The sequence below is a fragment of the Corvus cornix genome, chromosome 2 (genome assembly GCF_000738735.6).
Source record: "Corvus cornix cornix isolate S_Up_H32 chromosome 2, ASM73873v5, whole genome shotgun sequence".
In the NCBI taxonomy this organism is placed as follows: Eukaryota; Metazoa; Chordata; class Aves; order Passeriformes; family Corvidae; genus Corvus; species Corvus cornix.
Genome location: NC_046333.1, coordinates 98771690 through 98796998, shown reverse-complemented (window position 1 = coordinate 98796998; position 25309 = coordinate 98771690). Strand labels below are relative to the sequence as shown.

The 25309-nt window shown below is 35.8% G+C and overlaps 1 protein-coding gene across 7 annotated transcripts in view; it reads right to left on the bottom strand.

Annotated features, from left to right (window-relative positions):
* Positions 1-248: 248 nt before the first annotated feature.
* The window catches only part of CDH19 (cadherin 19), a 116943-nt gene continuing 91882 nt past the window's right edge, over positions 249-25309 (bottom strand). For 6 of the 7 annotated variants that reach the window (XM_020584394.2, XM_020584395.2, XM_020584396.2 and 3 more), the window contains 5 exons: positions 24079-24215; positions 17141-17262; positions 8883-9000; positions 6659-6910; positions 249-4332 (listed from right to left, as the gene is read on the bottom strand). In XM_020584394.2, the coding sequence (XP_020439983.1) occupies positions 3839-4332; positions 6659-6910; positions 8883-9000; positions 17141-17262; positions 24079-24215 (1123 nt within the window). In that variant the 3' untranslated portion in view covers positions 249-3838. The remainder of the gene's footprint in view (positions 4333-6658; positions 6911-8882; positions 9001-17140; positions 17263-24078; positions 24216-25309) is intronic. The other variant, XM_020584397.2, reaches the window with a different exon arrangement.

Here is a 25309-nt window from a genome sequence, read left to right as displayed (position 1 = left end):
CCAACAGCCTTTGCTGGCAGAATCTTGTTGAGTCCTATACATATTTCTGACTAATGTTATTGTCTATTTGATGTGGGTAAAGTGTTTCATACTGATGTAAGCAATGTCTCTGTATGCATGGTTTATCCTTCTGTGCACTAGAGTTAAATGTTACTGTTCCTTGAACTCTGTATAAGACAGAAGGCTGATATAGAATCATGTATGAAGAATTTCTCTTTTTCCAAACAAATACAAAAGCAACCAAATTATTGTTTTCAAATGTGTCAACATTTTTTTTAATAAACATTAATTATCTCTATTTTTCTTTATAATACATAGGTTTACCAATTTTCTGGTAGAAAAATGTTACACACTTTATTAATAGCTACTGTTTTTTTTCATATAAATTCTATTCTATTTGTTCATAATCTGGATCAAGGGTGAAATGCCTTCTTTTTCAGAAAGTAAAATCACATAAATTCCTTCAACTTCTGCTCCTGAGAGAGCATATATTAGATCTGACTTTCAAGCATAAGATGCACACTGTCTTTTCAAACAAATTTTACCCTCATCTGATAGGGTAACCCCTTATAACTAAGAATGAGTGTTAAAACAAACAGATTTCCAATGCAAAGTTTGAAAGCAAAGCTAGGAGTGTAATGACAAGACCTGTGAGAAAATGTGGTAGAAAAATTACGTGAATTGATGACTAAGACTATCCTCAATACTAAGCATGATTTCTTCTCAGTGTTATGATAATAAAAAGCCTGCATCAGGATATAAAAAGTGAAAACAAAATTGAAACTTTTTATTTTGGCTTAATTGATAAACAAGATATACTGTTCCACTCACAGCAGTGAGTATGAAGCTGCAATATGCTCTCGAGTGATTTGTAATTTTTTTTAACTTCAGACATCTGAATGTTAAACATTTATTATATACACATGGTCTTAAATACCTTGGCTTTTACGTAATAAAACCAAACCCACAACATTCTGAATCCATATGAGTGAGACTGAAACAGAAAGCCAATCTTTTGTCTGGTATTTCACCAGTTCTTAACCTCTCTCTTTACCACGTTACAGAAAAAAACATCTACAGGAACAGCTCTTCAAAGCATTAATATAGAAATGCAGTGTGTGTGATCATACTTCCTTTGACCAGCAAATAATTGTTCCTTATATTCTCTTGGAAAGGTCATGAACAGCCGAATATTTATTTATCATCTGTCACCAGACTTGCACTATTCAGTTCAGCTAATAACATAGTGAATTCTAGCTACTTATCAAATTTTGAAAGATAAAGATAATGGAGGATTCTACTGGGAAAACCATGCCACAATTTAATAGATTTCATCATCAGAAACTCCGACTTATACCTTATCCTTTATTAATATAATGCTCCTCATGATTGCGATCTCTTATATGATAAATTTTTTCTTACTTACAATGTTCACTTCCTTCAAATAAGAAGACAATACTAAAAACCTTTTTTTTTTTGCACATTTTTCAGCTAACTTAAAGGGAGTGTGAGGTTACTAGGTAAGTTCTAAGGCTTTTTCAGCTAAAGATCCTTTAAGATCCATTGCAGGCCATTGTTCTTTTTCACATAGAAATTACTGACAATGGCATACACGGATTACAAAAACTACGTTAGTGGTATGCACTAATTACAAAAATTATTTATTATTAAAATACCTCACATTAAAGAGAAAAAATTATAAACAAAGTATAGTTGAGTGTTCAAGCCTATTTCCCCACCTAAATGGACAAAATCTCTTGATTGAGAAAGGATCAGACAGTGTTATCATTTTGTTCTAAATACAACCTGAAAGCACAAAGAATTCTCTTAAAGCCACTGGCACCATCTGTGGAATAAGGATTTGTTTAGGGTATAACCCATATAAATCTACAGACCTAATCCTAAACATGTAGTTTTCACTATTGTCAACAACCAGTGGTGTGCAGTTGTTCTCTCTTTTAGTCCTGTCCATGCAGCAAATTACTAATATGAAATATATTATCTCAAATAAAAGTATTTTTGTCACATCTGTTTGAAAGCCATTGGAGTAAAAGGTTAGAGTCATTAATACAGTGTTTTCACTTGTGCATCTTTTAAAGCTCTTTTGTAGCTGCTCATTCACACTGGCATCCTATCATGAGACTGTCAATAATAATTTTTTTCTTATGAAGCAGTTGCTGCTTCATCTGCACCTGGTTGGATGGCCCTACCCCTCTACCCCCTACCCATAATTTTCCAGCTATGAATATAATAAATAGTGTTTCTGTCCTTAACAGACCTCACACTGGAAATCTCTCCTGATTTTCAAACCATTCATGCTTTATTTTTAGGTAACAGGAATTTGAATTCTGCACTGGCATTTTTCCACTTAGCCTGCATACCTTGGTTTTCTTCAGTGATGAGCAACTGTAGTAAACATTGCAGAATTTGTTTGTTGCATGCCTTTTTTGATTGTTTTTTGGGGCTGGTTTATTTGTTTTTTTCTTCCTTGCATAAGCTTTCCTGACTCTGTAATTCAGTTGCACTTACCTAAAATCTTACTTAGAAAAAAAAAAGGAAAACAGAAAGAAATATGTTTCATAATTTGGTTATCCTGATGCTAGCTTTTAGGCAATTGAATCAGTTGATAATTTCTGTAAAATGAGTACTCAATGAAAGAGAGGTGAATAAAATACAGGTGGGTTGCTTTTTCCAGACAGACGATTTTGAAAACATTTGATGACCTCAGTTCCAAAATTGCTGCTGGGTAGTGGTATAAATAAAGAAATATTCTGAGAGAACTTTGTTATACAATGGCTGGAAAAAATTAATTTTGAAATCTTACTTCAGTCTTGCAGAATGATTCAGGATCATTTTCAAAGTGGATTAACATTTAAAGCATTTTATTATCTTATTATCTAATGTCATATATAAAGTTTTATAACCATCAGTTTAGCATTTTAAAGATTCTTAATATTGTTATAATAAAACTGACTACTGCAGCTAATTTTATATTCCATAATAAAAAAATAAATCTATGCTGGTAAATCAGTCATCCTTTAAACTCCTAATAAAAGGAAAAATGCCTGTATTTGGACAGCATTTTGTTCGAAGTGCAGTAATATATAATGTGGTTGGTTGCACTATTTAAGTTAAATATTGATTCTTTTTCCTATCTTATTTGCTAAATTAAGTATTGGTTTACGCATTTTCCAATAGCTTCATTAAAAACTAAAATGGCAGCAAATAATTGCTGATGTTGTAATGGGTTTTTATTTTTATACTGATAGGAAAAGGCATTTGTTTTAGTTTTATCATCCTAGGAACAATAAATAGACAATTTTGTGAGCACTTCTGACAACGCTATTAGAATATCTAGGGTCTACTTTTTCACACAATTATATTTATACAATGAAGCATTATACAAATATGCATGTTTAACTTTGGTTAATGTATGTATTCAACTGCAACAGCAAAAGTCCGTCAGCTTTGGAAACCGTTTAAAGCTAATGGATGACAGAATGTTTACAACATCCATTTATGGCTTCTACTCCTCTTTTTGTACATGCAAGATCCAGATTTTCAGTATCCAGAAGAGGACCTAGATATCCAAAGCAGCACAGTTTGCATTCAAGCACCTAGATAACCACAAGGTTTCCAAACGATAACCTCCACCTCTCCATGTCGTAACACCCCTGGTGTGATTTTTCAAGAGATTTCCACATACAAGACTTTTCATATTAAAACCCTTCGGCTCTTATTTTTCATGTTTAAATGCAGAATGATCTCTTTTTTAAAAATCCACTGTTACGTTTGGTTGCTGAGACTTAGGAAAATATAAGAACAAACCAAAGAGTGCCTAATCCGCCACACTTCTATGGGAAGTGTACATGCCTGCAAGCTGTTTAAAGTGAGGTCCCCAGTCTGCAAGGTAGTCATAGCTCTGATCCATGTCTGAAGTGTTTGAACCCAACGAGCTGAGGGATCCTGCCAAGGAGCCAGTCCCCTCAAATGCATAGGTCTGAAGTGAGTCATAGGGAGGAACTCTAGGATCTGTATTTGCTTCTTCGAGCTTTTCTGAAATGAATTGCCTGAAGATTGCGCTGTCTGGGCCAACCTGTAGAGACTGTCTGTAGAGGCTCTGGATTTCAGAGGCCACCTTCTTCCGAGGTTTGTGTGTTCGCATGACAGTGCGTGTCCTCAGTGCTGAAATATCAAAGGCTTCTGTGTCCTCCTCACCCCCTCCTTCATCATCATAACTGACAATATTCTCTCTGAATTCTTCCATCTTCTCTGAAAAGGGAGGCTTCTTCTTCTTCTGCTGCCTTATGGTTACGATTGCCAAAAAGAACACTGACGAAATAAAAATAAAAGAGAAGGGAAAAGAGAAAAATTAAACAGAACTAGAGACTTTGAATGTGCTTGGAAAGATTTAAAAAATCACTTCTTATCTTAGTATCAATGCTGTTGCAAAGTGAAGCTATCTTAACAAATTTATAGATCTGTAATTTTTACGGATTTTATGGTTTTGAGACGAGCAATAGGTGTGTTGGGAAAATGGCTACAAAGGGACTTATAAAAAAGGCAAATGAAATGGAGCAGTTCTTTTGGTAGATGCAAATTTGAAACTGATGGAAACACAGGTTATGCTTTTTGAAAGTGCTTTTTTTATCACATAATATATCCATTTCACACCCAGAATTTAAATTCTTAATCTCTATCAGTCTCTCTGATAAAAGTACCATAAAGAGCAAATGAAAAATGAGGCAATGAGCAAGATTTCCTCCTCACCTAGTTGAATAGTTCAGTTCCACAGACTATGCAGAATGGTGTTCAACTATTTCTGTTATGATGGTTTTCAAATTTGAAGACTCACTAAATTCTGTGTCATTTTACCACCAAGGCCTATGAATCAGATGATCTTATTTCTTTCATATATTAAAAGTTTCTTAAATTTTCTTTTAAAGCATTATTTTTTAATCCCACATAATTTTGTTTTAACAGAATGATCCCTTTGAATTAGTCTATGATTTTCACAGAGATTAATTCAGTTTTAACTATATCTTGTTGCAGATCTACTTAATAAGTGTTTTGTGGACTGTAGTTTTTTACTCAGGACATAAAATGATATAACTACCAACAATTACAGCATTTTACTTAAGAATATGAGGAACCTGAAGTAGTTCTTTTTTCTACCTATTTACAATTAACTATTCCATTTGGTTGGGAGATACCAACACAAGACTTGAAAGCGCTGTAAATAAGAATTTCTACTCTATATTCACAAAAGCCAGGTGGTTTTAACTTTCCAAATGTTTTGCATAGTGAACTCTTCTAATGATACACATCATACTCGAAAATTAATTTTCAGGGATAAATGGCAAACTTAATATATATAGAATATTATATTATTTCATTTTAAATAATCACAAAAATATGTTCAAAATTTAAGGAATTTAAAATACGTGTGTTTGTAAAGAGTGTAGTAGATTAGGTTTTTTTCTTCTTTTGGACTAATATATTTATCTATATCCTTGCTTTGACTTTTGTGATATGACTAGACCCAGTAGATGTCATGGGTTTATTCCACCTGGAGAGAGAACCTCTCTGCAAGCACCCAAGAAATCTGTGATGAATAATTCCCCTGATGGCCTGGATAATGCAGTGATGCAGTTTGCCTGATCCTTAGCCCCTGAAGTCAATAACACAAAGTGAATACGTTCAGATACCTTGTAACAATCAAACAAAACTTGAAATGCACACTGACCTGTATGCTTAAACTGACTAAAAGACAAGGCAGATATCTAAGCTCAGATTTAAATAAGGCAACTCTGGAAGTGCAGGCGGGCCAAGAAACAACAGATTTGATTCTATATTCCCATGTCCTCTGTTGGAAACCAGGACACGGATGTAGGGGAACTAGTGCCTCCCTGGGCTTTGCTATGGAGACAACAAATGGCTGGTGTCCAGAACAGCCAGCCTTGGGTTGCTGGTTTGGAGTACCATTTGCCAGCTGTGCATGACCTTTTACAGAAGTACTAGAAAAACTCCTGTCTATTTGAAAAACTCTCAAACCCAGCTTTCATATCCACAAATGCCCAAATGTAACGGAGGTTAAGTTGGTGTCTCCTGAGAGGAAAAAAGAGATGTCCAACACTGGGAGAAAATGCTGTCTGAAGATGTAACCTTAATTGACAGAGAAATTCCCTATGTCTGAAGCTTTCTGAACTGGTGTCAGATTCTCTTTTTCTTTTGTTACTTATATTTGGTCTCAGTTCTACATTTGCCATTCCTAAGGCAGAATGAGTAGGGTGCTGCTTCTTTTAATATATTCCTACACTAGCAAATTTTCTTGTGTAATGCTGCCTTCAGCTTTACCTGCAAAAAGTACAGACTTTGGGCTCTGAAATCTTTATTATTGCAATGCCAGAAGAGTAAAGAGGACCATGACTCAAATATACCCAACTTTTAGGAAATTGTGTTAGAATTCAAATTTTACTGAAAACTGGGGAAGGGAGAAATTATAGTTAAGAAAACAGGAAAAAAATGAAACATTTGCCTTATTTCAATTTTTCCCAATGGCCCAGTACTTGGAGTCTTCCAGTCATGTGTACACCTTTGTTACTTAACCAAGCCCTCTGTAAAAGGAAACAGAGTCATTTCTCTTACTTATACTTACCTAGGAATATTAATATGCAAGCCAAAACAGCAACTAAAGCCTCTGTGCTGAGACCCAAGGAATACATGAAAGCTTCATATCGACAGTAGAAGGTGTTAACTTCAGTGTCACAGTCGCAGACAGTGACAGTGAGAGTATTTGTGCTTGTCAGCGGTGGGGTTCCATTATCCTGAATTAAGATTGGCAAGTAGAAGAAAAACTGCTCCTTCCTCCTGAAGCCACTTTTTCCTGTGAAAATTCCAGCTGTGTTATCTAGAAGATAAATTGTTGTGATTATATGCATCACATATATATTTTGCAACCACAACAATAATATTCAGTGGAATCTGACCTATTTAAAATCAATTGTACTGTGCAAAGCTACATATTAAGAAAGTTAAAAAAGTAAAAGCAGGCACTGGCATTTGGTGCATAATTTGTCAATCATGAATAAATTGCATTTATTTTTGAGATATGTATTCCAGGGGCAATAATAAAATTTGACCTAGGAGCTCTGGTTTTAATGTTCAGAGCTAAAGAAATTGACATCTTTTTCAGTACCTGACACCTGCTCAGACTAATTAATTGATTCTTAAAATGGTTCCATGTATCCAGCTGCTACCAACACAGCAGTTCACAGATAAATTACAGACAGTTTGCCAATCAAAAAGGTTAAAAAGTGTGTCTAGCAGCACATAGTGAAAATAGGTGGCAGAGAAAGAAGAGAAAACAAGAAAAAAGTCCACTAAAATAGTCTTTTATTTTTTTTCCTGACTCAAAAACTGGAGCTAACTGGACTTCTACTGCTTAAAATAGCAAAAAGATTTAGATGCTTTCCCTTTGCTTTGTATTTAACTATTAGTGTTTAGAAATCTGTTCTGTAAAAGAACACCGTAAGCTTAAATTCAGCTCCTGCTGCTTATCAATCAATTCAAATATGTAACTTAGCTTGTTGCAAAGCAAAATACTCCTGTCTACATGATGTGCAATGAAAAGAAGAAAGAGAATCTATAAACATTTCCATGTCAGAATTTTTTCTCATGGCAGAGCAAATTACTGCATGTGTGCATATGTAGAAGTAGGGGAAAAAAAGTGTTTCTACCCTTATCTGTATAATTCATCTATCCAAACAGTCTACTGAAGTTATGCCACTCACACTTAAGTTTTTCTAGGTTTCTGTCAGAGTTTAGAAAGTAACTCTGAGATAAAATACTATAGATCTATAGTCACTTTTTTTATTCCTTAGAGCTATTGCAATTCAACCAGCCATTTCTGTGAAATACAGCAGAAAGGGACAGATTGAAATGTGATTGCATCATACTTTAAAAAGTTTTGTTTTCCCCTTAGTAGTCATCAAAAGGAACAGAATGAGTTGCCTTGTGTGAGGGTCTGCTTGGGTTTTGGGCAGAAAGAGGAAAGGTGGGAAAGGCACATGGCTTGTATACAATTTGACCTTAATATAAATGATTTACCTCTTCCTTATAGGGAGTGAGAGATTAATGAAGATGGGAATTTAAATTCTTATTGATACATTGACTAACTTTGAAGATAATTGAAAAGCAGTTTGCCATTTAACATAGTTGGAACTTTCCAAAACTTATTTCCATTGATTTGTTGCCTTAGCCAGAACATTCAAATAATTAGCATGGTCAATAAGAACTATGTGTACTTTAGCTGAGTCTGAAGAAGCTTTTCCTTGTAGTCTCAGCAGACTGACTCTAAATGGTCAACTTCCTTGAAATTCCATCAGATATCACACCTATATTTTCATCTCAGTCTGGTTTTGCTATATATATATTATGAAATGAGATTGCATTCATAGTTATCTGTTTTTATAATTTTGGTCTCACTGAATTAATGAAATAATGGTCCTATATTAATATCAATCTTGTCTTTCTAATGATCTTATTTCTCAGGCAAATAGTTGTAACATGAAAGTTGGAACTGACCACCATATTCTACATTAAGAAAATATTTTTTTTTAAAGTACCAGTGTATTTTTCATCTCAGCTGTTTTTCTCTTTCCTTGAAATGAAACCGCCTTTTGCTGTTTATGTTATTCACTGTAAAAGAAAATAAACTCTTTGATACTATTGAACGATTTTTTTGAATTGAACCTCGGAACATGTCTAATTCTTAAAATGAAAATTTCTATTTAAGTGGCAAGTTTTCAGAAATTAAGGACCCACTAGAAGCATGCATCTTCCATTAGGAAGGTTTTAAAGAGCTGTGTGAATAATACTACCTTGATTGTCTTTGACAGTAAAATGTGAGCTGTTTGTGGCCTCCTGAGCCATTGAGAAATAAAAATGGTGACCTTCTGCTGAGTCATCTCGATCCACTGCACTGATGCTTTGAATTAGCTGGAGAAACAAAAGAACAGAGTTGTTTAAGAGTAAAAGAATTTCCTTGTCTTTTAAAACAATAAAAAGAATATATCAGGTACATTAAACTATTGATGCTGAAGATGTAATCTGTGAATTTGTATTGAGCGCATAATATGCAAATATTCACCAAATACTCAAATAGGTTTATTGCGACTTGTATTCTTCAAGTACTCTGCTTTAAGTTTTCATCCATTTGAGACAGGCAGGCATTAAAACCTTGAGAAAGTGTAAAAGGTTTTCTACATCAAAGCACCAGGAGCAAATGAAGTCTCCATAAATGAAAAAATAATATATTTTGCTTTGTGTTTTGTGTTTTGTTCTTCATTTTTTTAAATTCAAGGTGAAGAGTATATCATTCTACATTTAAAGAAATCCTTCTATGCAAAACCCATTCCCTTCAAATCCTCAAACTCATTGACATCATTCAACTGGCATATTGTAGCTCCAGTAAGTGACATACGTTGACAAGTTCGCGTACTGAATTTTTCATTCTGGACATTATAACAGATTGATTATGGAAATTTTTGGCTGCTTTTTCTCAAGAAAACAAAATAGCCTTCATTTAGAAATATGTCAAACCAGACAGTCATTGCAAAATAAAATAAAAAAATAACAGTATTCAAAAGAATATTTTTCATCTCTGTAAATATACAACCACACAGTTAACATAATTAGCAATATTTCTGCTTAAAAAGAGTCTATATTTCTTATATTTATCGGTAAATATTTAATAATCACCATATATTAGTGAGCATCCTTGCTGGTCAGGAGGAAAGAAAACTGCTGGAAGTCCACCAATTTTCAGAAAAGAGAGGGTTTAATTTGAACTTGGGCTCTTTTTTATCAGTTGTCTCATGCCTTGTAGATACTTGTACATAAGATACTTGAACCGTCAGCTTTCTTAAAACCGGAGATGAACTTAATGACACAAGCAGTGCTTTAAAAGTGGAGCAGTAAGTCAATGGAAGTGACTACTGCAGCTTTCCATCTGCGCCTTTGAAAACTCTTTCGTGGTTAAATCCTTTTTCAGTCAAAGATCTAGGACTTCATCACATATTCTTTTTCTTTTCAAGCAAGCTAAGTTTGATGAAATCATCACAGCAGAGCGCAAAATGTGGCTTACACACCAAAAGCTTTGTATTCTTAACACTATTCCCTCTTTATATGTGAAATTTATTTTAAATCTATATTTTCACTCCACGGAAACATGAGGACCCTTGAGATTTTTTTTTTTTAACTGCCATTAATGAGAGGAATAACTTTTCAGTGATGTCACAGTGCACTAAGGAGAGATGCTCGTCAGATTTTTTCTTTCCTCAGAACTAACAAAATAGCTGAGGTGATGTAAATACGGGTATAAACATTCAGGTCAAGAAATCAGTGAGGAGAAACAATTGACCACTAATATTTCCTTGACTACCACTGGCTTCATTTTTATAAGGAAATGTAATTCCCAGAATATGCTCAATATGAACAACAGTAGGGTACGAAACTATATCCAGTCTAAACTGCTAAGAAGGACACATTTTATAATATTTTGTCACCAACCTCAAAAAAACTAAAAAAGACCATACTGGCTTTTCTTGACAATTTGCTGGTTACATGTTCATGGCCACAGGTGAGAAAAATCTTGGTATGGATGTACACCTGCCCTTAAAATTGGGGGTCTATTAAGGTATACTAAATATGCAGAATAATATAATGAGCTTCAAAGACATCTTAGGCACATTTGATTTGTTTTATTTTGTTTTGTTTTTAGTTCAGTCACTTTGTAGAGAAAAATTACCTACTTGCATACAAAAAAAAAAAAAAAGTGATTTTCCTTCAACCAGGTATCAGCAACATCTTTTGAAAACATATTTTTAGGAGTATATCATGTGTGGCAATCATAAAATTACTGCAGTTGTGAATTAGATACTGCTTTGTTATTTCATTATTGGCTTCCATATTTAACTTACAGAATCTATTTGGCTCTGTACATTTTATCTATATCTGATTCAATCAATAAAATTCTAAGGAGCATGTGGATAACTGAAAAAACCCAAACCACCTTCCCTTGCTTTGATCTATGCTGTTCCGTTCTGCACAAAAAAAAAAAAAAAAAATCCTGTGGTTATTCTAGACATATTCACATGCCTTCAAGGATTCACCTCATCAGCAGGGGAAAATTTGGAACGTAAGGACAGGGTAAATCATTGTTGTTTACTTCTTGCTGGATCACTTTCACCAAGATTCAGCAAAGCCCAGATTAGTCTACAAAATATTCAGAGAGCAATAAGTAGCTCTGATTTTACTGACTCTGAAGGAAAAATCAGAGTGAAGGAAATCCCTTTTTTTTTCCCATTTCCTAGGTTTTTGTACACCTAACCTAGGAGATTCTAGCCTTTTACGAGGAAACGGGCGTCACATATTCAAAAACTGCACTTATTGCTTGTGTGTCAAGGCTTACAAACCTCCTACATTTTAATGTATAAACAAAGAAAATACAGTGAATGATGTGTTGCTTCTTCAAGGTTATGTCAGCTGTTGTATTGACTGGGCTGAAATTTAATTGCTTTAAAATTCTTATTTCTAGTCTCATTAATCTAGATGTTTTAATGATCCAGCAGTTCATTTAAAAATGAGTATTTCTTTAAAACAGAGATTAATTCACTTGATTCTTTTTGAAAAACTGATTTGTGATGGCTTTTGAGGACTTAAAGAATAAACACTCTATCAAAGAAGGAAGTTTCCAGAAGATAAGCCACCACACGTATAGATGGGAAACAGGAACATGTTAGTTTCAGGCGTAATGGAGGTGAAGGTTTGGAATCTGCACACTGGAAAAAATTCTGCTGTGAGGACTTGTGATAAGTGTAGGTGGCAACAACAGGAGTATACCGGGCCTGGTAAGGCAGATGTGAATAATCTATCTGGACAAATATTCCCAGCCTGGCAAACTGAAAAAGGAAGAAATCCTTTATACACATGCCAGCCCACATCGTGGGAACGACATCTATGCTTCGTTTATCTTGTAAATAAAAAATTGTGGACTATGGAGTAGTTGCCTGCCAGGTAACCTTGATAAAACTTCATTGGAAATTTATTTCCTCAACTCCAAATGGTCTTACTGAATTGGAATTATGGAGAGGTCCAGAAGGAAGGATCAAAACTTCTTTGTTACAGTGCTTTCTGCTTCTATGGCCTTTCTCTCAACCAAGTTGAAGTTAAGGAATAGATTGTCCATCTGAACAACAACCAGTACTGTTAATTTTGACTCTAGAGAACTCTGAAGAATTTTGAGTATTTTGTCTGTTAGTCTTACCAATCCCATTTGAGGGGTGGAAGGAGGTAGAAACATATTTGCCACCTCTCTTTTTTTCTTCAGTTTCTTTGTTTTGTTTTCCACACAACATCCTTCAATAGGAGTTCTGCTGTGGATTATAGGATGTGAGAGATCTAATCACCCATCTCTATCAGGCGTACAGAACTGGTTTTGTTCAAATTGGCAGAAGTCTTATAAGCAGTAAGATTTTTCTCATTCTCATAACATTTGCTGACCATCAGAGTTTAGAGCAGGTAAAAGATTAAAATGTTGATTACTATAGTCAGCACTGCATGTTCCAGGTAGACCTTCTACCTCAAGACCTAGGTTCTCCTGTTGACTGCTTCTGTTTTGAAAAGCAAACTGGAACAGTATTGGACTGATTTCTCTGGGTCTACTGTAAATGTTTCTGCTCAGCTATAAATAAAATGGTGTACTTATCTGCAAAGAATTAAAAATTACAAAGCTCATGCCATGACACTGAGGTGCTTTTTTATGTTTGCTCGCATATGCTAATAAACTGCTCCCGCCTGTGCCATTCTGCTAAGAGATAATGTCGTTGAATTATGGTCCACATAAAACAGAAAAAGGAATTTGCCATGGGCCACTGTGCCCACTCTTTCAAAACATCATGATACACTCAGTGCATCTGCAGGTATAGCTTAGTGTAAGAGTCTATTACATTATACATTGCTTTCACAGCTTCATCACATTTTTACACTCTAAAGGATGCATTCATTGTTGGGGGTTTTTTAACTTCTTATTTTCTTATCATTACTGCTCAGATGCTTCCTGTAAATGTCAAAGAAAACATGCAATATGAATAAACATTGTCTTACCTCACTTTCATTTCTCTGCTAGGAAAAATCATTTTGCATCATGATTTGTTAGAAAGGATATGTTTTAGCAAACTACTCATTTTTAACATTAATCATATACTTGTAGAATTTGTTTAAAGATTTCCTCTCTTTTCTTCTGTCAACATTTCATTGTGTAGAAAAGTAATAACAAATCAGTAATTTTCACTTTCACTGTAAGTGATTATTATTTTATTATGTGCCAAGTACTGAGTAAATAAATAAATTTGGTTTTTTCTTATCTCTGACTCAAAGTGCTCTGCATACTCAATCACTTCTTTGAATCTAATAAAAATTGCTAAGCAAGCTGCAACATCAAAGTTACTTCATATGTGATCCCCAAATTACAGGAACTCAGAATTACCAGAATAAATATGCATTAAAAATGACAACATTCATTCAGAATGTAGGTATGTTCAGTATAGCTTATTGCTATAGCTGCAATCAGCTTCCTCTGTGATAGGAGGAAAGGTCAATATTCACAAAAGGGCTGAAATTACCAGGCATAGGTACATCCTGGCTTGTCATCTTGCTTACATATAACGTAAGGATTTTGATACAGTCTGCATCAAACTTTCAAGCTACATCTTCCAAATGAGTTCATTTATTAATGTCTTGGGAATTAAGCTTTTGGGGTCAGATCCATTCTTGATGAGATGTCTCTAGTGTTACCTTTGGTACGGATTTGGTCCTCTTGGTGTTTTGACTATTTGTAAAGAATATTTCCTTTGCAGTTCAAAGGCTTAGAGTTACTGTACACACCCATAAATGGTAAATATAAAAAATTAATAGAACATCGTGGTCATCATTTACTGCGTTTACATGCAGTTATAAAGTCAAAAGGTCCAATGAGAAGGAAATCATGGGTTTGAATGCCTTATTATTATTGTTCTATTTGATCTGATGATAACTATAGCTGTAGTAGGATAGAAGATTATTTAGCAGTTCAGCTTTCATGTTCAATTAATTTGGAAAATAATTTATTTAATGGTGGCGGTGCAGTGAAAGGGATTTTTCAGTGTTTTAAAGAAAACCTCAGTTGTGGTGTAGTATACAGCTGGCTTTATTATTATAGGACAGTACTAAACTATAACATTAAATGGATAATGACAATTCCATTCAAAATGCCTAATGAAGATGATGAATGGATTCAGTATGGTGCCAAAAACACCTATCTATTTTCTTTACATATATTTTTATTGCCAAATTTGGGTTATAGTCCTACAGACTGAAATCTAATACTTTGTTTGAACGACTTTCGGAGACTAAACTAAACATAGCTGTAACTCTCACAAAAACACCAAATGGGGCCTTGAAGAACAGCACTCAGTCAATAAAAGCAGACAAAGAATTTTCATAATTGTTCAGAAAATCCAAAACTTCAAAGCAAGCCCTCTCATCTAGACTGAAGCTACTACTAACTGTGTCTGAGTCTGGGTAATTAGGACAACAATTAATTTTACCCATTATGTGTTTTGTATTCTTTATCACAAACCAGCATACTCTTAGGCTATGTAAATATAACTCAATTGTGACCTGACTCTAAATTGCTTTTATCGTAAGCCAGACTGACACCAAGATAAAGTCTAGATTGAATAAGACATTTCATTATTTAGTGGTATCTTTCCCTCTGCAGTGCCTTTCCTTCCTTTTCCCCTAAACACTATAAACTCATGCAAATATATTTTGGAATATCCCATGAAATTAGACACAACTCAGCTCAGATCAAGGAAAGAAGTGAATTGCAGAAGTGCAGAACATCTCTGAGAACATCTCTCAGCATAGTGATTCCACCTAAAAGGATAGGCATACCTGCTTTAGAAACTGAAATGTGACAGTGTAGCTAGACAATCTTTGATCTCAACTTAACATGTAAGCAAATTTCATAGCTGTTTCAAATTGATTGCAGAAATATGGTTAAGATAAACAGGTATGTAATGTCCTGATTAAGTCCTTTAATTGCCTTAACTGATTCTTCTGAAATCTAAATTGTGTTACTCAGTGGACAACCAGCCCATCTATAAAATCACATTTGAATCTTTTGGTTTCTTACTGAGGAAAGTAAAGGATATTTTTCCTGTGAGTAAAAATTAAAAAAAAAAAAAAAAGAAAAAGATTAATAACACCAAAGAAGATACATCAGCTAACAATTCTGTTTAAATCATAAACAGTGAATAAAACATCATAAACTCTGACTGTGATAATTACACACTTCAGTAGCAGTTTCCTGTTGTTCTTCCTAAGATAATTTGTTAATGAGAAAATTATTTAACATTACTGTCACAGTCTCCACAGGCTAAACTAAATATGCCTGTGACTCTCAAAAACCTAGAGCAATGAAAAAAAATTTAAAAAAACCCAAAAAACAACCTAAAGTAGCATTAGGCCTTTCCATAAAATGAGGAAAATTTGACATTTATCCCTCATGCATATATTGCAATGCCAAAGAAGAATAATTCAGTGTACTATGCTTGGAAGCTTATTATTATTGTTAACACTGTTATGCTATACAGTACCATTTTATCCACGTTATCAAAATACTTTATATGTAATTGATGTTGAAAAGTAGCTATTGATAGGTTAGCACACAGATATTATTTATCAGTAGGCAACTATGGAATACTAAAAACTGAGAAATAAATCACGTGGGTTTTTATCTTGTAGGCAAGTCCAAAACATGGATTACAAATATCCATGTTATAAGCATCCATATTTAATTCATGGTGTCTTGAAGTCAAGGAACATAAAGTGCTGTTGATTTAATGCCTGCACTTTGATCTATCAATGACATACCCAAAGACCAATAGAAACGGCTTGCTCCAAATACCTCCAAACCAGAGGTAGCCTTTGCAGAGACGAGAATATCCAAATGCAAAACAAACAAAGTAGTTGCTGATAGAGAAACATATAAATGGATGCAAAAGGCTATAAAGAGATCATTTGAGCAACAGGAAAAGCTTATTGAACTGCAGAATAATCGAGGTCAAAGTAAACCAAACTAGCATAAAAAGAGAGGCTCTGTGATTCAGAAATCAAATCATAACAAAATGTTTGAACAGAACCATCACAGATATCCCAGAGGTCTTTTTTTTAATGTCCAAATAATGTTTTAGAGTGGTGGAAAACCATATAGATTCTTCTCTTTATAGCTTTTTTTTTTCCTTTGGTTGGGTTTTTTTGGATGTTGTTGCTCATTTTGTATCTTTTTCTTTAAAAAATTATCCAAACAAAACCAAAAACAAACAACAAAAAAACCCCAGCAAAAACCCAAACCCCAAAAACAAACAAACAAACAAAATCCTAACTTTGAACATCCTGGGGTTTGTTTTTACAGAAGAAAAATGGAAAGACAGCAGTGTACCTGGGAACTGGAGCAGCTGACTGATGATACCCCATTCACCTAGGTATCAAGTAGGAAATGGAAAATAACCTCCTGGGAAGGATGTTTAATACAACAATAGCTTAAGCTGCCAGTTAGGAAAGGTGTTGTAAGGGCTATGCCTCAAACATTTTCAGACTTGCACTGAACTAGAGGGGGTTTGAATTGAGTTCACAATAAATTAATTCTGACTGAAGGACACAATGAATCTGGTTTGAAGTTGGTGAAGCCTGGTTCTTACGCCGTTGCTGAAATTACCAGACATAGGTTTTACATTTGTGATCTTAACACAAAACAAATTTGTGCCCTGTATTTTTTCAGCATTTTCTGTCTGTACTTCTCTATTACCTGTTTTTACAAACAAACGAGACATACAGATTTTGTTTTAAAGGGGGAAGAGATACATGTCAGTGTTCTGAAACTTAAATTTCAAACTATGCATATATCAGCAGAACTAATTTTGGAAATAGAAAAAATGCAGTCTGTACTCACAGAATTGAAATAATCAATGCTAAACATCTCAGGCCAAAACTTCACTGCAATGAGAAAAATGATGGCTAACTACTTCATGCTCACCTGTCCAGAAATTGCATTTTCACAAACAAATGTTTCATAATTTTTAGGGAATTCTGGTGCATTATCATTAACATCAAGAACTTGGACATACACATTTGCTTCTGAAATTTTTTCAGGATTTCCTAATGGTTAAAAAAAGAAAGAAATAAAAAGTTATAAATAATCAACTACATATTTTAAAATAATGTAAACATTAGAAAATTTTACCTATATTCTGCAGGAAATAAAATAATCACAAAAAACATATGGACATATTTTTATAGTATTACAATAGTATAATATCATTATAATAGTATGTCTTGAAATAAGATATTTCATGTGAAATTTTGGATTTGTTCATGTTTTTTATTTACCCAGTCAGAAACTGATTTAAGTGTAAAAAATAAAAACCTGATCTGGAAAAATTAAATAATATTTTGTTCATGAGGAAAAAAATTACTATACTAGCCATATGTAAGGTTATATGGTAGGAGAGTTTCAGCTCTTCTAAGGGTATCTGGTCAAGGACCTTCTCCAGTGCAACAAGAGATAATAAGACAAAGAGGAAGCCATAAACAAGAACATACAGGAGCAGAAACCTGAGGGACAAGTGATAAAGAGATGGGATGATGAAGACCAAACCTGGTCAGATATATGTAAACCAGCAGTACATCAATAATCATAGTTAAAATATGTCTTATGTTCAGTGCTAGTGTCACTGCATCTGACCTGTTCAGAACTGCTTAAGGCATTGATTTAAATTAGTCAAATGGACCTTTAAGAAAAAAGCAAAATGTACTCCTCTCTGCCTCTTTTCAAACTGCATCAATTTGGTTGGTTCTTACATTACCTTTTTTAATGTATAGTTCACTAGTTGCTTGGAGCAAACATTTGTTTTCTTGGATCTTATGGAATCTAAGCTGATAGCTTTGAGTCTTTTGCCAAAGGAAATGCCAGAAAAAGCAGGTACCACAGAGATAAAGGCATAGATACTCAGCAGTTTCACATTTCTATTCCTCCTATGAAGTCATTACAGCTGTGCTAATTTACCAAACCTTATGATCTGTCTGGCTCATTTCAAAAATACTTCTTTGTGAGATGACATTTCTCTTGTTGGATCAAACATCCATAATAATACAATAGGCAACAAAATAGTTCTCAGCTTCTGTCTTAGATAAATGTAAAAAGTGGCATACATCCCTTTTAGAAATAATACTGAGAGTGTAGGTGTTTGTAGGGTATGCCCAGCCACTGCCCTGGAGGGACATCTGCTGAGACAAGGAGATTGCTCAATCTCCCAGCAGAACTCCCCTGGAAAGGCAACCACTTTCAGTTACGGCGAGAAGAAGACAAACCCAGAATCCTCTGGGAGACCTTGTGCAGATCCTCTGTAACCCATTGGCCCTTACCCTCTGACACCCACCCCCTGTATCCCTGTGAGGGCAGAGAGATGCTCGTCCCTGGCTCCCCTTCGCCGAACTAATAAAGCTGCCTCGTGCAGAACAGCTACACGGGCCTCTTGTCTTTCTCTCCCTGATCTGGCCTGGAGGCTGCCCTGCAGAGCTGAGCTGAAATCATGAGCTGACAATCACTAAAGAGCTGAGAACCTCTGCAAGGGCCCTCCAGCTAGCAGCTGAGGGAAGACACCGGGCCTCGGGAAGGTGATCTCTTTTGGGACCATCTCTCCGGACCGGTCACCTCTTCCTCGGTCAGAGATACTGACCCCTCACCAGCTGTCATAGGGGCTACTGAAACTCTTTTACTGAAGTCAGAGTTGGATGTGTAGGGCAGAGATTTGACTTCATTGTCTTTCAATGTAAAGTTTTGCAACCTTTAATAGAAAACAGGGAATACCTTTGGTGGTTTCAGTTGTACAGAGAGTAGTACAGGAAGGACCCAGCTAGTTTTGCCTATTCTTACCTTGCTTGTTTGTAAGATTCATGGGTTACTATATTGGCTTTAAAGCCTATCCTTTTCTTGCACAAAACATTTAGATAGCGCATTGTTGGAATCACATCTGTATTCTTTCACTAAAAAGTTTTTTCTTTTCTTTGGAAGGGGGGCAGGGGGAGTTTAGCAATAGCCTTGCTTCTAATTCTTTAATATATTCGGGTTGTAGTGTTAAAACTGCATTGGTGGTTGTATTTCTTCCTTAGTATAGGGTTAAATGAAAAGGAATAGCATTTCTCTCATTTCTGTATGTATGGAAGTTTTAACAATATGAAAATTTTTAGTTTTTCTGAAATCATAGCTGTTTCGTTTTAGGAGGAAGCAACATATTACAAAGCCACTCTTGAAAACAGCGTCTAGGTAGGCAACATGCACTTTGACTCTTACCCCTTACACAGGACAATTGTTGTCAGAATTTGAATTCAGCTAATGAACTCATATCCTACATGATCTAAATATCTCTCAATTAGCAGAAAATTTGTCATAATCTCTATGAGATCAGGACTTGAAAAAAAAGGACTAAGAGAACAAGATGTCAAGTGCAAAAGGCTGGATCAGTATGAAAATGAAGATGATACCTTAATTGCTAGGGACCAGTATTAGTAACTTGTAAAGAAAAGCAATGACCCTCTCTAGACGCAAAACAGAACTCAGTATTTGCAGGGGATTAAAGAAAGCTTGACATTAACATCACCCAGTAAACATAAACTTGTAATGCTAACAATAATACTAGCAGTACTACTAACACTAAATGTTATCTTTATAATTTATTATTATATATTTATAGCATGGCTGTCATTAATGCCAAAGCAAATTTCTTTACTTCCTAAAAGAAATGAACAGAAATAGTTTTTTAAGAAAGGACTACTCCAAAAAGTTAAATTTTTATCAATTAAAATATGTATGTGACCAAAGCAGGGTGGCAATTAAATATTGAATTAGTGATATGATCCATACTGAAACGATCAAAGAACTTCAGTCCTGTAGCCACATCTGGAGACCCCTATGAAAGGACACGTGCAAGACTCAGTGGTAAAATGACTGTTGCCTCTTGTGGGTTAATTTTATTATGACTGGCAGTATCAAGTAAAACTGATCACAGAATCACAGATAACTGAGGTTGGAAAAGGCTTCTAAGTTCATCAAGTCCAAGCGCTAACCTAACTCTATCATGTTCACCACTAAACCATAACCCCAGGTGTAGTGGTGCAGGTGGCTGCAGCTACTTTTTGTCCTGAGGAGAAGTCAGACAACCAGCTGTGGTGGTCAGCAACCCAAGTTTAGCGTGTAACTTTCAGACACGTTGAGAACCCATGATTCCCTTGTTTTGTCTTTTGCATGTTTTCCCCCGATTGGTTAATATTTCATCGCTTTGTTTTATGTATGATGTTACGTATATTCATTTTCCTTCTTTAATATGTATTAGTTCTAGAAAGTTCTTTGTTCCTCGATGTCCCATTGGATCCTTCCCTGAGTCCCTCCTATGTGTTGTTCCCATTGGTTCCCTTCCTGTCAATCCCACCTGCTTGTCTCTATCCCATTGGCTGAGATCCCTTTCCCCACCTATTCTGTACCCAGTATAAGAGCCCTGGACACTCCCACCAATTGGCCTCTTAGTCCCTGTGATTTCATGGGAATAAACGTGCGTGGAGCACATACGGAGAGTCCCCTCTCTTTACTTCTTTCCCTTCACCTGCGTGCCTGCTAAACAGTGACAGAAGGATACAGCCCCTTTTGGGTGAGGAGCTCTGCCCCGTTTTCATTGTGTGTTGGGCACTGAGTGCCACCTTCCACAGGGGTTTCAGCGTTGACCTCCGGGCTTCTTTGTGTCAGCATGTGAGGGGTAAAACCCCCTTCTGCCAGCTCCCAGTGGCTGAAAACCCCTCCACCCAGGTATCACATCCACAGGTTATTTGAACACTTCCAGGGAAAGTGACTCATTTATTTCCCTAGGAAGCTTATTCCAATGCTAGACAACCCTTTTCGAGGAAAAAATTTTCCCAGTACCTAACTAAACTTCCCCTGGTGCAACTTGAGGCCCTTTCCTCTTGTCCTCTTACTTGTTAATGGCAGAAAAGACCTACCTCCATTTCCCTGCAACTTTCTTTCAGGTAGTTGTAGAGAAGGTTCCCCTCAGCCTAAACAACCCCAACTCCTTCACCTGCTCCTCACAGGATTTGTGTTCCAAAGCCTTCACCATCTCTGTTGTCCTTCTCTGGATATGCTCCAGCACCTTCTTCAAGTGAGGGGCACAAAACTGAACGCAGATCTCAAGGTGCACTCTCACCAGTACTGAATACAGGGGAAAACTCACTGCCCTGGTCCTGCTGACCACACTATTTCTGATCCAAGCCAGGATGCCACTGGCCTTCTTGGCCACTGGGGCACACACTAGTTCATATTCAGCCTCTGCCAACCAGCACTCCCAGGTCCTTTTCTGGCAGGCAGCCTTCTAGCCACTCTACCCCCAACCTGTAGTGCTACATAGGGTTGTGACTGAAGTGTGGAACCTGGAATTGGCCTTGTTGAACCTCATACTGTGGATACAATATTGCTGCTAGCAAGAATTTTTCTTGCTTCTTTCCAGTCCTGTGAGATACTTTTCTCTCTCACGGAAGATACTAGCAGAGCTCTGTAAACTATGAACACCTGTGACCTTGCAGAGCTTTGTTTATGGTACAGTAGAAAAATATTTTGACAATAGATGTTTTAGGATTTTAGCCAATCACCCCAAGGGGTGGCTGATCCTTTGACCAATTAGACTATGAAGAAAAAAGTATTTTTAAAAGTTTGTAAAATAATTAAATAAATCAATCTGGCTGCACAATTCCTGCCTGTTGGATCTCTCATCTCCTCCCTACCACTGCGGGATACCGTAATATCATACAATGGGCCTTGGCCCATCAATCTAGCCTGTCCACATCTCCCTGCAGAGCTTTTCTATCCTTCAACTGATCAATGTTCCCACAGCCCAGCTTGGTGTCATAGGTAAACTGATTGAGAATGCACTCGATCCAATCATCCAGATCATCAATAAAACATATTGAACAGGACTGACCCCAGTACTGAGCTTAAGGGAACACAACTATTGACTGTCTGCCAATGGGATAATAATCACTTAAGGATTTCTTGCTCTCAGATAGGATTAGAATGCTGTTGTTTGTGCTTCAGCTTTGTACTTGATGAAAGCTTCTTATAACCAAGTAAAAACTGATGAAAGGGAACTTGATTTTTCTTGAGATTTAGGCATAAAGTGGAATAAGACTCAAAAGGTTGCAGGTTCTCCTGGCTCGCATTTAAGTTCCAACAAATTAGACCTACTTCTGGATACTTGCTCCCTCAATGGCATGAGGGTAGGATGATCCACATCACAGGTCCAAAATAACAGAGTCAGGCTTCTCTTACTAATCTCTGATCCCTGTAATCATTGCAATGGACTCAAAGTCTTATGTCAGGTATGAATTTCAGGGAATCAACAGGTTCCTAGGGAGTTTGCTGTCCTAATGCAGTTTCAGTACGTGACTAAGGTGCAATGAACATCTAATTTGGATTAATTCCAATGGCATTTTGATTTGGCTTCAGTGGAGCCACAATGTCATCCACCAAATATCTCATGCACACAGAGTGTGTTATGACTATATTTCAAGGAATAATACACTGCTAGTTCCTGATATACATCCTTTCAGGTATGCCCAGACCAAGGTGATGTAACTTCAGTTCTTTTGAACATATTGTTATAGATGGTGACCTTATCATCATTAAAGAAATAAAGAATAAGAATTTGAACATAATGAGGTCCCCATTTCTCTACAATAACTGTCATTACTGTGAAAGTCTCCCTTTCTTTTGCTGCAGGAGGCAGTTATTCATTTGTAACATTTGGTTTGCTCTTGTTTTATTGTTTAACTAAACAAAAAAGTCTAGGCCAAAGTTAGCTTGCTGTGTTTCCATAGTGCTGTTCAAGACAAGACAAAACCATACCAGAAATCGATTTTGGCAACACCTGTCAGCTGCCCAACAACATGAGAATTAATTCATGCTTAAAAAACTCACAGAGAAACTGAAAAGGAAGGTAGTGCTATTGTTTCCTAAATACAAGTTAAAGACTTTAGTGAAAATGGATACTGACTATCCTGTAGTAAACTTCTAGCAGCAATGTTCTACATATATACAGGGAAGGCTCCCTTTTGGGAACAGTGCAGTTTATGAATATATGTTTAAAGTGGTTGTAGAAATAAATGGCATTTAACTGAGATTTGGGATTTGAAAAAAGGTGCTAAGCGTATTGGGCGAAATCTGTCTGTTTTATTGATTGGATTCTAGTTTCATATGGTTTTCTTCTTTCCTGAGGATGGACAGGATTAGTTTTGAAATAATATGCCAATAATCTTGTTAAACTGCCCCATAAATCAGGAGCAGTTAAATTTATAATGTTGTCCCAGATTTAGGGCAACCAGATCACCAAAAACACAAAGGTAATTTGAATTTGAATTTCAAACTTTTCAATTCAAAAAATTGACAAGTGAAATCTATATAAAGGGTGCTTCAAGGCTTTAATTGTCACTGAATAGATGCCTAGATGATTTAGGCCTTAACATTCACAATTAATTTGAGCCACAGGTTTCTGACTGGTGTTAAATTAGACCCTGGCTAATTTCACACTAGTCAAAAATCTGGTGTGAAATTAACCAGGGTCTAATTTAACATAAGATCTTGCACTGCAGGAGCAATTCTTACGCTTCAGTGTAACTTGAAAGCATTACACTCTCGATGCTATTACAATTTCTTTTTTCATAAGGTCATCTTTTATGAAAAAGCATAGGACCTTGGAGCTCAAACACATTCCACTTCTACTTAACTAATAATTTTAATAATGCTCCTTAGCGTAGCAAGCAACAGTAATATAATGAGAAAGAAGCATGTATTCTCCACTTAAAAGAAGGCACATTTGGAGGATAATTACAGTTCACTGGATAAAAACCCCAGCGTTCCTTAAATTTCTTACTCACTTGTTTCTGTGGCTGTAACAGTTATGTTGTGCCAAGAAGCTATCTCTCGGTCCAGAGGTTCAGTGGTAATGATTGTTCCATTGTGTTCATTGATGCTGAACAGTCTCTTTAAATGCGTGCTGTGGACAATAGAGTACCTGCACCAAGAAAAGGAAAGAGATTCCCTAATACTGAAATGTTCCATCAGGGGCAAGGACATGGAAAGCTATTGTCAGCTGAGAAAACAGAGATGTGCATATATGCATATAGATGTGTGCTGTAACAACTCGGAAATCATGAAAAATGTACACTTATAAACATTTAAAATTCACTGCTGCCAAGATCAAAGCTCTTATTTTTATAAAACTAAATATGTCTCAGATCTATATTAATGTGAAATGAATCTGAAATGCATAATTCATTCTTACATCTAAGTCAGTCTCACAGCAGGTGAATGACTTCGTTGAAAAGAAACAGCAAAAGTGCCACTTGTGAAATGAATGACACCAACATCTAAGTGGAGGTATAATGGCAAATCTGGTTTTTTTATCATTGCTGACATGCTCTGATGCCAAGGGAATGGGCATTATAAAGACAGACAGCTATCTGTAATGAGGTGACACTAAGGCAGAGTACAAAATCCTAATACAGGAGATGATTGCAGGGAAGACAGTGCTCCTGAGTCTTCCCTGAAAATGCTCTGGGTGCTGTGGAAATGCACATGTGTGCATACATATGCACATGCCACTCAAGTTGGTAAAGGCTAACCACTTGTTGCAGGCCAGAGGTGAATTGAAATAGACATCAAAGGTATTGGTTCAAATGGAAAAGGTATTTATGAATGTTTTTAACAGCCTACAAAGCAAAAGACCATAAGATGCAGTTGATAATAGAGTCTATTTCACAGAAATAAAACTTGTTTGAATAGTTGAAAGATTATTTCTTCTCCAATTTGGAATGTGCACATGTAACTATTCTGTTTTATTGTATCTGTAATTCTGCTTGACGAGGTCTTTCTGTTTCCTTATGACTCCAGCTCAGACAATCTGTCAGAAGTTAAATGACTCTCTAACTTGTTACTTACAGCTACATTTTGTCTGTTTTAAAAATCAATAAGAAGATTAATCAAAGAACCAGCACAACACTGTAAGTAAAATAATATAATTTGAATCAAAGTTTGGATATTGATAAGCTTCTATTTAAAGTACTTATAATTTTCTGACATAGTTATTTTGTTTTGTTTGGGCTTTTT